At 38.9% G+C, this 16,741-nt stretch overlaps 1 protein-coding gene across 5 annotated transcripts; it reads left to right on the forward strand.

Annotated features, from left to right (window-relative positions):
- The first annotated feature begins 10,739 nt into the window (after positions 1 to 10,739).
- On the forward strand, positions 10,740 to 16,227 carry LOC106927018 (uncharacterized). Of its 5 annotated transcripts, none has more exons than XM_015002303.2 (14): positions 10,748 to 11,089; positions 11,251 to 11,360; positions 11,743 to 11,871; positions 11,954 to 12,008; positions 12,128 to 12,181; positions 12,268 to 12,340; positions 13,048 to 13,074; positions 13,248 to 13,319; positions 13,397 to 13,459; positions 13,766 to 13,822; positions 13,913 to 13,975; positions 14,306 to 14,374; positions 14,668 to 14,767; positions 14,855 to 16,227. In XM_015002303.2, the coding sequence occupies exons 1-14, from the start codon at positions 11,014 to 11,016 to the stop codon at positions 14,897 to 14,899; spliced, it is 993 nt and encodes a 330-aa protein (XP_014857789.2). In that variant the 5' UTR covers positions 10,748 to 11,013; the 3' UTR covers positions 14,900 to 16,227. The 5 variants fall into 5 exon arrangements, with proteins under 5 accessions (XP_087864547.1, XP_014857789.2, XP_014857784.2 ...); XM_015002298.2 differs by having other exon boundaries at positions 10,749 to 11,089; positions 12,101 to 12,181; positions 12,262 to 12,340; XM_015002299.2 differs by having other exon boundaries at positions 10,749 to 11,089; positions 12,101 to 12,181.
- Positions 16,228 to 16,741: the final 514 nt, after the last annotated feature.

The raw sequence follows: 16,741 nt of genomic DNA on the forward strand, positions 1-16,741 counted from the left end.
TAATATGACAGAAAAACAAATTTAAATCAACCTTATTTACAAAAACATTTCATATAGACAGGTTTACAGAGATTAAAAACAAGACAATGAATAAAAGAATGTTTATCAAGGTTTAGTTTGGAAAGTTGCAGCAATTTTGCAGTTTTAAGTCTATTTGTATTGTCACTGCTGCTTCATTCATGTGGTGTAATAATTGAAAATATATTAGAAAACATGATTGATTTCTGCAATTCATCAGTTTAAAAGTGAAATAAATCTTCATGTGTGTAAATTTATTAGTCACAAAGGGAAAATATCTGAAGGATTTCTGTTGATGTTAACGATTGCTTACAGTTAATAAAAAATCTCATATCCAGAGAGAGAAGAACATTCAAACCCCACATAGAAATGATCTGAGCAATATTTGCTGCTGTGTAAATAATATTTATTTTTCTTATTTATAAAAATAGTTTTGGTTATTGACATTTTTCTGGTTTGGTTGATGTCTCGTTGAGTTGTTCAAACTTCAACAATACTTGCCCGGTGGAGGCTCTCTTGGTTTTCTTGAGCATAACTGGTTTCAATCATTTATTTAATCATCTTAAAAGCTGTTTACTGACTGATGCAAATTAGTCAGTAAACAGCTTTTAAATTACTTCCGTGCAGGAAGCTGCTTTCATGTTTTGGGGAACAAAACATAAAAGCAGAAGTGATAAGCGATATAGCCATGTGTTAAGTTTAGAGCCTTGTTCTCCACTTCTGTTTGCAGTTTTCTTTATCTGGACTCCCTCTCTTTCCTTCACACCCTTCCTTGCTCTGCCCCTTCCCTGCACTTCTTTTAAAGTGCAGTGGAGCACGATGGGCTGTTTCAGGGGGGGTCATGCTACCATGGAGATGCTTAGCGCGACACAGGTTAGGACGTTTGAGGCATTTTCTTTCATTTCTTTCTTTTTTTTCTCCCCCCTCACCACTTTCTCTCTCCAGTTCACTTCCAAGCATACTGGGGGAGAATAAAAAGCAGCCCAGATCAAACAAAGAGAGCAAAAAGAGGAGGAAGGAGGGCCCCGGTAATGGCCCTGTGAGTGTAACGCTAAACTAAGGGTGAACCAGTAATGACGGGAAAAAGTCCTGGAGCGTGTGGCAGAACAGATGGAAGTATACAGCGCATCCCAAAAGGCCCTGTGCTTTTTATTGAGACAGTATGTGAGACTAACCAAAGGTATAGTGGATGATTGTGTGTGTGTTTAGGGCGATGAACATAGAGCTGGGTTTGTTTGTCTGAATAGTTTTGCAAGGCCTTGCAGATCAGGTGGGGAGCTGCTGAGTTCACAGGGTAAGAATGTGATCATAGCTGTTTTCTTTCATAATGTTGTTACTACGGTGACACGTCTCATTCCTTGTGCATATGCCCATGCTTGTGTGACAGGTACCCGTCTTTCTGCGTCCGCCTCTCTCTCTTTCTCTGCCTGTTATTGTGTGTGTGAATGAGCAGAGTGAGACGAAGGCTCCACATAGGCACATAGCTCACACACCCTGTCAGACGTCTCGTTTGCTCTGTGAGTGGCAGGCGTCTTGCTCAAAACCCCGTGGCCCGTCTCAAAACAAATGGGAATCAACAAGCAGGGGCAGATTCTCCCATGTTTAGATTACCGAGGTCGAGTCAGAAGGGTCTCGCTATTTGCTCCGCTCTGATTGTGCACACAAGAGCAGTGGCCTTCCATTGTGGTCATTTAAAATGAGGAGGTGGGGGCGAGGGGGGGGGGGGGGGTTCTATTTGAACTCTAATCTCCACAGGTGAAAGACATTTATTTCTGCATGCTTCGCTGTAAAATAAAATTAAAGCTGCCTCCTTATACAACACCTTTGGGGAATTCCTCGATAAGATTAGAACCGCGCGAAGCGGCACAGACGCAGAAATACCGAGTCGGACTCTGGAGCTGATTGAGATCAGCGCAGATAAGTTTTGGGGGAAAGGCACGTAGCTCACCGCCACATCTGCATGTCTGAGGACGACGGGAACACCTGGATGTGAGATGCTTTTTGTCTAAGAAAGATAACGCTGAGGAATTTGCAGATTATCTACATACAGTTTTCCACACAGTTTGACAGAGTGCACACGCACATACACACACACACACACTGCAACAAATCTTAGCTTACCACAACTAATAATAGATGTATTTGTCCTTCATAAAGTAGCAGCTTTTCACTTTGTGTATTCAAGCCACTGGCGACTTAGCCACTGGAGGTATGCTGGCCTCTCGTCCAGCTGTAGTCCAATGCTTAATAGAATTAAAACGGATTAAAGGCTTTTTAAGCACGCCCAAGTTCTGGCTCTTCGCTGTTGGTGTATTTTAAATCTCCCAAAGTACTGACAGTCAGAAAGCGCATTAACGGCAGCTATTAGGACTGGACAGGGGTAATTTGTGTCCTAAGACAAGTTTGTGACCCAGGATTTCAACAATTCTTCTTCCCTTGTCTCTGATTATTAGGGGTTAGGATGTGCTGACTCAAAGAGAAAGAGAAAGATGAAAGATCACTTCAGGAAGTCAAAATGCTAACCTTGTGACAAAAGAAAAATATCATTATTTATTTATTTGGAGAGATTTAACTCATTTATTTATTATAAACTTGTAAATAAACGGGGACTTATACAGTACTGTATTAATGCAGTTTAGAAATTTTTTCGCATTTTTATGTTATAATTCTGTGTTTTACTGGAATTTTATATGAAAGACAAATTGTGAAAAGGATTCAGGGTTTTCAAACAATTTTACCTGATTGCTAAATCCACTAAAGAGAATCATCCCCACAGAATGATGCATCCACCACCATGTTCCAGAGTGATAGCAACGTTTTTAGGAAAGTATGTAACTTCAGAAAGTACTTCCTAGGTGTAGATTAAAATTGCAGATTACTCTGGGCTCATGGTGTTGAAAGAGACCCTCCCACCCCCCCATTACAACCAACAGGACATTGGGGATATTGCCCGCAAAACCAGACAAAACATGGAGACACAAGACATTTTGGTTTAACTCACTTGTGTAAAATGCAGGCTGCTTCACCTCACATTTATCAGCACACATCTACCACTTAGTGTCTTCCACAAATCAATGAGGATTTGGGTACTGGTTCATTTTCAGAAGCCGGGGTCGGGCTGGCACAGGTTACATTGGTTTCCAAAGCTGCAACTGATCAATTATGTCATTCTGTTGAGATTAAGAAGCACCACATCTGATTCTTAAAGCTAAACCTGAAGCTTAACCTCAAGGTTTTCTTAAGCTGCTCACGAGTGGATGACAACGTCAGGGGCCACGTCTTACTGACACTGTTACTGTCACAGAACAGCTTCAGTTTTTAAGGGGTATGAGAGTAAAGGGGCTGAAAACCAAAGCACGTCACACTTCCCTATTGTAAAAAAGCAGGAAACATACAATTTTGCACCTCTTTTTTTAAGTTACAGGCCACAGTTTACTTCCTCCCCCGTCTCCAAGGTGGCTGTGGCATGCTCTGTTTTGCATCTCCATCGGGTTCTTTCAACAGGCGCTCTGATGAAGCTGGTTTTGTAGCCGCTGTGTAGCCACAATGCGTTACGCAGGGAACAAGCTGGATTCAGTCAAGTTTCAGGAAATCCTTGGATAGAATATCATGGAACTGTGGAAAGCAGAAACTCGAGCATCCCTGGATCTCCAAACAGGACAGAAAGTCCATCAAGGCTTAGCTGAAGTCCCGGAAAACTCCAGATTAGTCATTGTGCTTGAAGTTTAGCGAATCGGTGACATTTCTAAAGTAGCGTTTGTGGCACACAAATCAAAGTATGTCAATGAATCAGAGGTCTTTACTCATGAGGAATAAGTTAATATTCCTTATATTACCGCCAGTAGCTGGTTTCAGGCTATGAATCATGTGTGGAGCAGGTCATAAGCTCAGAAAAGTTCTCTGTTACTAAAAGTATTTGGTTTGAAGCAGTTGAATAATTCTGAGACTACAGTAATAATTAAACATGGCAGTTTGTGTTTGTTTTGGAGAAACGACTTTGAAGCATGAGTAATTTTGGATGTGCTGAGCTATTTAAGCTGCTCTTGCTTGATTTAGAAAGAAGTTAGTTTGTGTATTTTGCCATTAAGCCTAATTTGCAGTGTCATCTTAGGTGTGACCGTAACAGTGTTGAGCTGTCTGCAGACAGCATCACTACACAAATGGAAATACTGCTGCTAGCTGCAATGCTTCAGCCGCTTAAAAAGTACACTGCAGGACAGATTTAAATATGTCATAAGTTGCAATAACAGGCTGAACCGCGCCTTTCTTTAGAACACATCTGTTAAGTTGTTAGATTGTGTCGTACATGTTTACAAAATATGACCAAAGAGACGCAACCATCTGCCAAAATGCTTAGAACTGCCATTGTTCAGCTTCCTGCTGCAGGAAAGTGTCACCAGTTGAACACTTTGCCATCTGGAACTCACACAAACAGACTAACAAGGTGATAACAAGTCAGTGCCTGTTAAACAATAAATTTTAAGTTTTCTTAAAATATAAATGATGGTGCTGATGTGTTGTTGGGTGGTTGTAAAAAGTTGCTTTCTTCTGGCATATTCGATGCTACATAAATCATATTCACATAACTATGATCTTTTTAATGTCATGCATTCACCTTTGGAAGGATTAATGTGTTGAAAAGGTTGCATTAGGTTTGTCTGATAAGAGCTCACAACACAGTGTGTTTCTTTTAGCGTCAAGCTGAGGGGTTTAGCGCAGCTTGAGCTTACTTACCTGCGCCTTGTCTAAATAGAAAACGAACCATTCCCTCCCAACCTGCTCGCCCTGTTAACCACGAAACAATATAAATACTGTTCACGTTCAGAAACCTTTCCAAGAAATTATAAACCTGACATATAAAGTTGTGACTCATAATCATGGCAAGTCCTGTGGACTTTAACATGGCGTTGTGAGTAAAACAAGTTTATTTATCAGGAAATAAACAAGAGACGTTGTCAGTAGAGATACCAGACCGTTTTGTTCTTGTCATGCAGGCAAAGCCAAATAAGAGATATTTACTGTGCGTTGAGGCATAACCTACATCTTGCTGACAGAAGGCTGGAATGAAAAAATAAAAAATAAAAACATCTTTGGAATGAAAACATCAGTCAAGACGTGTGAGGTGGGAGCTGTATCCTGGGTTCCAAGGTCAACAAGCTGAACCTCCTGCAGCCCACTGTTTCACGCGTGGTGGTAATATAATAGTGACAGGACACTCAGGCAGTGTGTTAGCCCATGCCGGGGAAACAAGAGAACACACAACTTATCAATTAAAAAGCTGGAGTGTGTATGCTGCACACATGTTGGGCCTGAGGAGTTGCTTTGACTGCCAATGCAGAGCTCAAAGAATCAACAGTTTGTGCAAAACCTACAGGATACGTTAAGACCATGACGTTTGTTTATAAGGAGTCTTCAGATACAAATCCCTGCAAAATGTTTACCTTGAACTTTTTTTTTCTCAATTTGTAACATTGGAAGCAAAAACTTTAGGGTCTTTTCTTTGAATTTTGCAGGATAACACAAAGTAGCCTTACGGCTACAGCATTGCCCTCCATCACTTTGGATGGAAGAACATTCGTTTGAATATCTGGTCACACATTGTCAATTGGATTTTAGTCTGGACTTTGACTGGGCCATTTCTGACTTTAAACTGCAGCTCTAACTGTTTAGTCTCATATTTAGCTTAATCTCGTATTTAACTCCATTCGTCTTCCCACCAACTCTGACTCTTCCCTGTGTCTTGTGAAGAATTCCCCCAGCATGCTGCTGCCATCACCATGTTTCACTGTGAGGACGTTTTGTTCAGAGTGGTGTGCAGCGTGAGTTATCCACCACACATAATATTTTTGCTTGCAACCAGGATTTTGTATTCTGAAAACCTTGAGGTGTGCAGCCATAAATGCCAGACTGCCACAAATAAACATTTGTTTTACTCATGAAGCTGTTCATTAAAGGAATCTGGCACATTTTGTATTCCATGATGTGTATTTAATGTGCATGTAAATGTGCTTTTAGCTAATCTTAAATACTTCAATGAGAACGGACACAGCAGAAAACTGTTACTTCTTATTAGCAAAATTATACGAAGTATTTAGCAGCATTATTTACAATCCCCCCCTCCCAGTGAAGTTGTCAAATAACAGTATCTATTTTCATCCTTGTCTCTTGCGTTATTTGTCTCTTAGTGTTTCTTTAGAGTAAATTATATTCCCTTTGCTTTGGTTATGTAAGACACCAACTCTGTCAGCACCCTGTTTATAAAAGATCGATGGTAGTCGTGACAAGTGAATCCTCAACAACTCGCTCTTTGTGTCTGCCCTTTAATTATCCTTTACGTTGGTTTTGTTGACAGGTAATGATCATGGCAGTTGAAAATCTAGAAGAATGATGGCACTGGCAGGGAGAAGGGAACCACATACCTGGTTACCTGTCTAGACACAGAGCAGTTGTGGGGGGGGGGAAAAAACAGCACACTCCAACGATGCTCCTGACTAATTGGCTCAAGTTTGTTGCAAATTAGTGTTGCTTACAGGGGCCTGATAGGTGTTAGGAATTACATGAAACTGTCGGCCCTGTCCTGAAACCTAGACACCCAAAAGTGTACGCTTCCATTGAAGACATTAACCAACTCACCTGTGTGTTCTTGCTACACATAAGAAGGTCTGCTGTGAAAATCACCTGCCGACCTTTTGGTTGGACTCAGAAGAAGTAGCCTGAACGCTGCTGTTGTGTTTCCTGCTTTCTCCCTTTGTTGGTTTTGCAGGTGACTGTTCCACACATCAGTCAGCTTTAAGACTTTTTTGTTTATTTAAAATGATGCGTTCAAGTGTGAACAGCTACGCCGGGGCTGCCATAACAACACATGACGCTGACAGACGCGCTTAAGCCTTACATTCTCCACCGCAACTCTTCGTCCAGCCGGACGCCCGTCACGCTTTTCTCAGGACTCTGTTGCAAAACAGAGAGAACATTGCATGCAAGGAGCAACCTCATAAACAAAATCAGCCAGTTGGGTAATTTGATTTGAATTTCTTGCATACTTTCTCAGGAGCACACCAACAGCGAAGCACATGCTACTGCTTGTAAAAGCGGCTGTTTGTGTGAATCGGTTGTGTTGTGTGAGCTGTCGCATAGGTATGAGCATGCAGCATTCGCTCCACATATGAGGCACAGGGAAGAACACAAGGGAGTTTGTCAAAAAGAAACTCATTGTTTCTTGGGTATTATCCTTCACAAAGCATGGTTTAATCGGAGAGGAAGGGTTGCTGTAACAAGACACGCTGGACCTGGTTTTACCCGGCCGTGTGCTGGGATTTGGAACATCAGGAGGGAAAACAGTGAAGAGAGCAGAAAGGAGAAACACACAGGGAAAAAGAGAGCAAAGAGAAGACAAAGTGGAGTGGGAGAGAAATTGGGAGAGGAGCCAGAAGAGAGATGAAGTACACAGATAAAAACAGAAGTTGAATTTGAGGCCATGTTTCAAACGGAGAGCTTTGTTTTCTGACAGAGATCCCTCTCAGGAGATGGAGCTGGAAAACAGATTATAGTAATAAAAGCCATCCAAGTTGCACAATGTGCACCTCAGCACCATGTGAACTGGAGCTGTTGTGCATCAAGCTGTACTGTGCTGTGACAGAGCCGTAAAAGCTTAATGAAGCCTCACTGAAGCTTTCTGTTTGAACGTTCATATACATTCTCTCAGGTAGATGGCTGCAAACATCTGTCAGAAATTTTAATATTTAGCTTTTGGAAGAGACTCGCTTTTGTTTATTAGCTTTCTTTTTATAGGAAATTCACAGGGGGATCAAGTTGCTGCGCTCAGATGAAGCAGGCTCTATATAAGGGAGCTGTGGTTTCGAAAGAACTTTAAGATTTGTGAACAGCAGAAAATGCGGATGGGTTCAGGGCCATAATACTCTGAGAAACACCTCGATTTACAATAAGTCCTCAAGAGCTTCTACTCGAGCACCCGTGAAATTAAAACAGGCCCAACTTTGGTGATTTACATGTTCAGTTTTGTGGGTGCAGATGAACAAAAATGTCAGTGTGTGTTGGTGTTGGCATGCTTTTCTCTGCTGGCAGTGGGTAGACGTCCTTTTGTGATCTCAAACTGTTAACATCGGGGGTTTTAGGTTTCCTAATGAGCCAACTGGAGAGACTGGAGTTCTGCAGCCATCCCAGCACGATTTGCATTTCACTAAGCTCCGTTGGTCTGGTGCGCAGAATGACAAACGTCCATTCGTTGCCATTTAGCTTTATCTCCCCAACTGCCAAAAAAAAACCCACTCCAAATCCCAGTTTTGTCACTTTGAAGTTTTGAGAGATGGTTGAATATGTGAAACACAGATTTAATGTTAGTTTTACTGTGCAAGCTGAAACAGCTCTGGAAATTGTAGCGTAATACAGTTTCCTTAATCTAAAGAGAAGACTGCAACAAGGAACAATTTTTCAGATGTTTTTAGGGAATCTTCCAGTAACCTCTCACAACCTGCAAACTACTAATTTTACAATTAAGTTATGCATCGCCTAGGACTTATAAAATGAACCAACTTACCAAGTTTTATTTAACCCCCCTGGTTTTATATACAAATATTGTAAAGCAATGGTATCAGTGAAGGAGATGAAAGCTATTTAGCTATTTTGTTACATAAAGGTCAGCAGTTGTATGGATACACAGTGGAAAATGTGTTTTTACGCTGAAAGCTAAGTGCTAAATGAAGTTAATTTATTTAGAGCTTTTGTAGTCTCACTGACCATTCAAAGCACTTTGCACTACGCATCCAGTTGCATTCACAAACATGCACACATCCACACACAGACTTGGGGTGCAGTGCTTTACACAACTTCTCACAGAAGGAAGCTGGAAGCTTTAATATCCAGATTTCAAGACAAATATTGCATTGCAAAACTTTGCTTTTCCTCACTCATTTCATCACGTCAAACATAAAAACAACGTCGGGTTTGTGCAACACTATGCACGGCTCTTTTCCATCACAAATGCTTTTGGTTAAACTCTAAAATGACGGTTTGAGAGCTGCATGGTTGCATTTATTTACGATCTGGGCTTTCGTTTTATCAGCGTTAGGCTGTCTTAATTTGTGGTGAAGCAATATTTTAGATGAGTGGTAAACACCACATTTTGGGGTGAGACTTTAAACGATTTCAAAATGTTTGAGCTAAATCATCAAGTACTCGCATATAAAATCTTACTTATTTATGTAAGCAAGACTAAACAAAACATTAGTGAATCTTACAAGGGATTTATGTGACCAACACAAAGTAGTGCATAATTGTGAAGTAAAAGTAAAATACTATCGAGTTTTTGAAGGTGTTTAAAAACTGAAATCTGACAAGTGTGGTGTGTGTTACGATTCATCCCTACAGGTCAGTTCTTAATGGACTAACCTTCTGGTGCAATCACAGCTCAGGTTTTTTTTTTTGGCTATAAGTGCATCCAAAAAACCTGTGGTAACAGGTATTTTGTCTCAGTTATTTTTGCAGAGAAAAGGTCAATTAATTAGAGCTTTTCCCAAATATCTTGAGAAAAACTCTAATTATTCTAGAGTTTTTCTCTAGAATAACTAGAGAAAAGCTAGAATAGCTTTTTAGAGTAGCTAGATTATTCAAGTTATTCTAAAATAACTAGAATTCTGATTATTCTAGAATAACTAGAGTGAGCTCTAGTTATTCTAGAGCTTTTCTTGTCAAAATATTTGCCCATTCCACTTTGTAAAATTGCTCAAACTTTAAACAGATTGAATCAATGATATCAATGTTCAAGTGTTGCTAGCGACTCTAAATTAGATTTAGGTTTGGACTTTGACTGGGCCACTCTCTCATCTGAACATCCTTTGATTTAAATTGTTCCATTTGATTTCTTTGTATAAATCAAGGCTGATGGAAAATAACCTTCTACCTCATGCTGAAATATTTTACAGTCTTTAAGGGATTTACCAAGTTTATCATCCCTCTAACCCTTAAATCAAATTACATTGAGCCAAAATGGTTTCCCCTTACATGCACAACTGTTCTAATGTGTTCATCGTTTTTATACCTTTTCTTGCTGAATGATGATAAAATCATCAAGAAAGGAGAACACATTCCTTTGACCTTCATCACTTGAATTATTTATGCCCATGTAAGACGGACACTTGGCATTAGCATTTGGAAGCCTGTTTCTGACATGTCCTTGTTATTATTATTATTAGAAGAAGGCAAAAGAGAAAGCTGGAGGAACTGAGTGGAAGAAGCCCATGTTGTCAAGGAGACAGAAAGAAGCCCATACTGAGTCACACAGATTGTCTTCTGTCTTTTCTCAGCGGACCAGAAAAGATGCAATCTAAGTGAAGCGTACTGGACCATAGCAACTTCTCCTCTATCTTTGCTGTGAGCACATGTACTTGTGGGTGTGTTTCTGGAAAAAAAGAATGGACACTGGACTCAACGAGTACTAAGAGTTAACCATTCCTAAATTTTGGAAGAAATATCTACTGACCACACATGTTTCCCTGAAGGGTGTAGAAATACAAACACAACATCAACTGAATCATTATTGATTTAGGTTTGTCCTTCTATCTGATAAAACACAAGCATATACAATCCTTTCTGCTTAACAAGGTATGGAAGCAGCCACAGGGTTTATATCTTTGACCTTGTTTCTATGCCACTGACCCACATGACAAGGGCCTCCCCTTGTGTCTGGTGTGTAAAACAGCAAGAGGATTAGGAAGGAAATCATGCTGTCAAAATATCAGCAGCGTAAAACTTCTCTTTACACATACCAGTGTAAGTTTTCAGTTAAGTTCTTTCTGGGATTCATCTTCTTGGTGATCTGCTATCTGTGTAAAACTGTGCTGTCATAGCTGACCAAGAATAGAAAAATAATTATATTTTCTAGTATAACCTGAAACAGACAAGGAAGAGAATTTTTTTTTTTAGATAACACTTCCTTGTTCTTGGAGGTTCGCGGAAGAGTCCGTGTCTTGTGGCGCAGATATGATATCCCAAATATTTGACAAGATCCCTGTCCTAATCCTGTTTGTATGTTTCCTACACATAACTACTGCATCAGGTAAGAGTTGGAACTTCAGAAACAACTACTTTTAACCTGATTTTGATTTGTTTAACGTTTGTTTGATGATACAATCCAACTGCGTCATCTGGATAAATTACTTCCTGTTTTTTACTGTATGACTTATAAAAACTCTCTACCATTTATTTGGTTTCTTACAGAATGCTCATTAAAAACCATAATATGTTCTGAAATCCGCGTTGCTGAGGGATTTAGATATGAACACGAATGCCCACAAGGAAGTGAAATTTTCGTTGAAGGAACCGATAAGGTGCGTCTGTGTGTCTTTCAGCTCCATTTCAGTTCATGTTCTGATTTAAATATTACTTTTGCCAGAAATATTGTAATCTTTATCAATTCTTGAAAGAGAAAGTGAAAATTACACCCGGTTGGGTTCCTTGTATATAATGGAATACAGTTTAACCCTTAAGTTCTCATGATGACCTCATTGGCCCATTGACTTACCTGTAATGTTTTTGAGGATGACAGTTAAGGGGTTAAAATGTGGCTCTGAGGTTGCAGACTTTTTAGGCTTGAATCATTGTGAAGCAGTTTGTAATTTTAATATTTATGACAGGTGCTATATGAATAAATTTACTGACTTACTCTATTACTTAGTTGAAAGTAGTTTTTTTTTTTTTTTTTTTTTACAGATGAATTTTGGTTTTGCTGATCTACGCGAACAGGTGTTTCGCTTTGTGCGACCAGTAGTGAAAATGGATAACCATTCAGTGATCACAGAAGACTGCCGGGATTTTAAGACTTCATGCACACATCTTACTGTAAGTTACTTTTAATCATAGTTTTTAAGAATGGGGAGTAAGTATCCTAAGGTCTCTCAAAATTAAGTTTATTTTTCTACAGGAAAACCTCGAAAAACTTGCCGGAGAAAAGTGTGTGAATTTCAAATCCATCCCTGGTGAGATCCAAAGAAATACTTTTTATTAACATCAAAGTTCTGTGAAAGACTATTACTATAGGAAAATAATTATAAACATACAACTTCTTAAGCTTCTCAAGAAGAGAAATTTCCACCAGGCAATCCTAGTGTGAGTCCTCCCCCACCAAGCCAGGGTCAAAGCAACCTTACATGTGAGTGAAAGCAAAACATCTGACTTTGTGTTTCTTCCTTTGCTCTGTTCAACATTTTGCCCCTTAACTTTCTCTGTCAGCGATAGGGATTGCAACTCTGGTGGTCCTACTTGTTGCCATTGGACTAATCTCATACTTCTGCTGGAAAAATTATAAGGGGTGAGTCAATTTCTTTTTTGCATATCTAAATCGGTAAATTCAGTAAGCTTTGGGGTTTTTTTGTTTGTTTTTTTTACAAAAGAAGATCTTTATTTTTTCAAGTATTTCCATTGTCTTAGCATTACAAATGTAACACTTGTAGTAGCCTCCTGAAGGCCATAAATTACAAATTCTATTAGAAATTAACATTTCAGTTTCAGGTCAAATTATGAAGTCATGTCATTTTGTTTTTAACTAAACAGTCAAAACATTACAAAACATATCAAAGCGTTTCATATCTAAGTTTTATTTTCATGCCCATGCTCAGGTTTCAGTGAGGAAAAATACCCTTTGCTGCTCCCAGTTTTTTTTTCCTTTCGGGCCTTAATTCATTCTCACTTCTATTAGAATTCTCCTTGAGAACTGCCATCTTGAATCACCGCCGCTGCCATCTGTACTGGATGTCAAGGGAAAATTACTTCCAAATGGCTGCTGTGTTGATCTCACTGCATAAAATACATTTAGAATAAATACAAGTAGGCGCAGGAGTTGGACTTTTTTTTTTTTTTTCATTTTAACCTGTAGATCATAAAAACCAAATGTCGACGTTAAAAATTGAGGAGATGGGCCCTAACTGAATTCACTCATTCATATATTTACAACCTTGTGGTAATAAATGATTGGTGAATTTCCTTAAGGAATCAACAAAATGTTGTGATCTCTTTCAGAGGTGGGATATTCAAGTGTCTCCAAAAGTAAGTCTTATTCTTAGCATGTTTCACCACTTTTGTTTAAATTTAAGAAATATACTACAATCGGTAAACTGTACTTAAGAAAGGGGATTTCTATCTTTAAATTGAGTTACATCCCTTGCAAAAGTTATTCTTTACTAGTTCGGTTAATGTGAATGCTTTTCAACTCCTCTTAGAAACCAAGAAGGAAGTGGATTCCCAATGGTTCCAGGAGCAGACGTAGAGGGACAAAACAACGCTGACGTCAGGTAAGCTGACCTTGGAAACTACTTTCAGAGGAGATCAGTGAAGGTAGGAACTTACATGTTTATTCTGGACATTACAGGAATGGAAAAGATCCACGTGGATGTGGTGAAAGTGACCGAGACACGATTCAAAGTGCTATGAGGTTAGACTGATGCCTTTGCAGTTGACCCCTTTTTTCCTACCTTGTTTGTCAGGATTGACAGAGAGTGTCAGTAAGCTCATAAACATCACGGAGTCTGGACTTTAATCTGCTAAAAGCTATCGATTCTTTAGGTGATGCCAAAGTTCCTCAGATTCCCGTTCCTGAAAAGGTTCACTTAACTCAAAAGGGATTATTAAAATTAGTCACATTTGCAATTCGGTTTCAACTGATGTGTCGCTTTACCTGCACAGCTTCTGAACAAGCCTTTGACGCATTGCTAAATTCTGTTTAATATCTGTATTGTAGTGTAAACAACGGATCTCCCGACACCACCACTCCATCCGACCACAACCCAACGAACGGGTGCGCTTTAAATACCATAATGTGTTTATTATTGATTCCTTTATTTATAGCTCGACAGCCTAACCTGAAAATAACTATTGTGTGTGTCAGCTGTAGGAACATGAACGAGGAGCCAGGAGGAATAAACGGAACTAAAGGAAGAGGAAACAAGAGGTATGTTTTAAGTGAACAGACACAGTTAACATCTATAAATGCTGGAAAATGTAAATATGTCCAACTATTATTTCACTGTGGCTCAGAGTGCGACAGTCAGAGAAACGCGAGTGAGCCACAAAGGAATAAGTTTAGCTGCGTGTGAGAGGGAAAAGATAACAGAGTGTGAAACAGAATGAAAAGCAAAACAAGATAAAATAGTCGACCATGATGAACAAATCTGAAACGTTTTTGATGTGGTCAAACAAAGTGACCTGTTGTTCTCACACCTTGTTGTGTTTCTGTTTCTGCCTGATAAATGATAATCGCCGACCACCTCGCCGCGATCAGGGAGCTGCATGGCGGAGGGGCTGCTGCTCATCATCGCGCTGAAGAACAACCGCTGCTGCCAGATCAGCGGTGAGGCTGCCACTCGCCGTGTCGTCGCACCTTCAAATGTGTGACCAAAGAGAAACCTAGGACATGTGCCAGTTTTTAGTCTGCCACACATGTTTCTCTTCTTGATTTGGCCCTGCTGCTCCTCAAGATTCCAAGAGGGAAATTTAAGTGCTTCTCTCCACCCTGCCAGTATCACGCAGACTAGTTTAAACTTTTGAACTTCTTATCGCTGCTTAGAAAAATGCCGAATACCACATGTTGCTGTTATTTTTGCTGCATCTCAAATCTCAGTTGCATTTTGTGTTTATCTCCAGAACTGCCAATGGAGATTTCAACAGGTTTTCCGAAGACGTGGCTTTTGTGAACGAGCTTAGCTCCAACCAGGACCCAGTCAGCAGACCCTCTGCAACACCAGTAAGTCAAGAAATCTTTATATTAACGTTTTAATGTTAAAAGTTTCTTGTTTTGCTGTTGTTTCTAACTTTCTTTTTTTTTCTGCAGGATGCTGACGTGGAGTCAACATACCCTGAAAAACCAACAAATTAATTATAATAGATAAATATGATATACTATATATGTATGATAATAATAATAATAATAATAATAATAATAATAATAACAACATCCCTGTCACTATGTGAGACACTTCCTGACATGACCTTTAGGCTTAAGTGCAGTTATTTCATAAATTTCACACACACACACACACACACACACACACACACACACACACACACACACACACACACACACACACACACACACGCACACACACACACACACACACACCTTTTGTCTTCAAAAAAATCTTTAATAATAAAACAGATGTGTGTCAAATGTCTTGAAAACAAATTTAAGCATTCAAATGTGCTTGTTTCTATTATATTCGTAAGATTTGGAAATTATAACTATCTTAACAACCATATCAGGTATCTTACCCTGGTTGTCATGGCAATTATCAGTATGATTTTCATGCAAGAAAATCTTGACTGCTGAACTTAACCAAAGGAGTGGGTGAACTACATACATGTCAGGAATGTCCCACATATGAGGGCTAGAGAAAATCATGTGTTTCACTATATAAAACATATTATTAAAATGTATAGATAAACTAAAGATATTTTTAAAATAAGTATGTCGGTATTGTATTTCAGTTAAACCCAATATCTTATATTCCTGACAGATTCGGGTAATCTCAATAAGAGGAGTAATATTTTAGGTCCAGATTCCTGATATAAATCCAACAGGTAAAGATTAGGGTGATGGCAGGGAGGCCCCCAATCTTAAAGACTTGGAGCTCCTCACCAAAAAGTAAATTTTAAAAATACCAGCAGAAAAAAGCCAAAAATCCGGTCATGCAAAAAAAATTATAAGAATGTCTTTGTTACTGTAACAGTTTTTTGAAATTGCAAATCACTTTTACAGGCTGTTTTTTTTATTAAATATAAAAACACATGAATTAATATTTTAAAATCGATCCTCCTTTTATATTGTTATAGGGATGTCTGCCTCTTTTACTGTCAGAAACCTTTTGATTAAATGAACATAATAAAATTATTTTACATATAAATCTGCCAGGTTAATAATTATGTATATAACTATGTATTCTGTATCACAGCTACAAACTAACTGTACACATTAATCCTTATATTGTTGTTTTTTCTTTTTTGTTTAATAAATATTGTTTTACATTTCTTATGCAAAATATCCCGTAAACGAATCATGTATATTACTTTATACTAATTAAGTTGTGAGGCATTTTTTTGTGTGTGACTGCATCATTCTATCTTAATTAGTTCTGTTGTATCCATTATCATTTTTATTACTGTAATCTCTTGCCTTTCAAATCTTAAATAAATTTGTTTTCTAATGGATCTCACTGCTTGATTATCTCCATTCTTCACCGTTTTTTGTTACACTGCCGTTTTTACCACAAGGTGGCAGTAAAGAGTCATGCGGCGTGAAGCACTGAGGAACGTGGTCAACACTGATTCGCCTTTCATAGCTTTGATTGAGTTATGCAAATGAAATTGTGTTTTTATTCCGGATTGCAGAAGAATCTCAAACTGATTTCGGATTTCTATCATCAGTCACTGGGAAAGTAACAACATACTTTTGTTGGAGGAAAAAAATAAAATAAAATAAAATAAATAAATAACAAAATCCAAATCACAGTGCAGTTGATTGGCTATTGTGTGATCCCTCTGTGCAATCAGGGAGTGTGTTTGGGTGGGTCTCTGTATTCTCATACTGTAAAGTGCTCAGGCCTAACCAATAAAGGGGCTGGAAGTGTGCCACACATCACTTGGTAATTCAAGTGTTAAATGCTGTATGTCACAGGCTGGTTGCTCCTGTGGCTTGATGTATGGTAGTAATTACATTCATACA

This window comes from Poecilia mexicana, unplaced genomic scaffold (genome assembly GCF_051168715.1).
Source record: "Poecilia mexicana isolate PSO_F unplaced genomic scaffold, ASM5116871v1 scaffold_8, whole genome shotgun sequence".
NCBI lineage: Eukaryota > Metazoa > Chordata > Actinopteri > Cyprinodontiformes > Poeciliidae > Poecilia > Poecilia mexicana.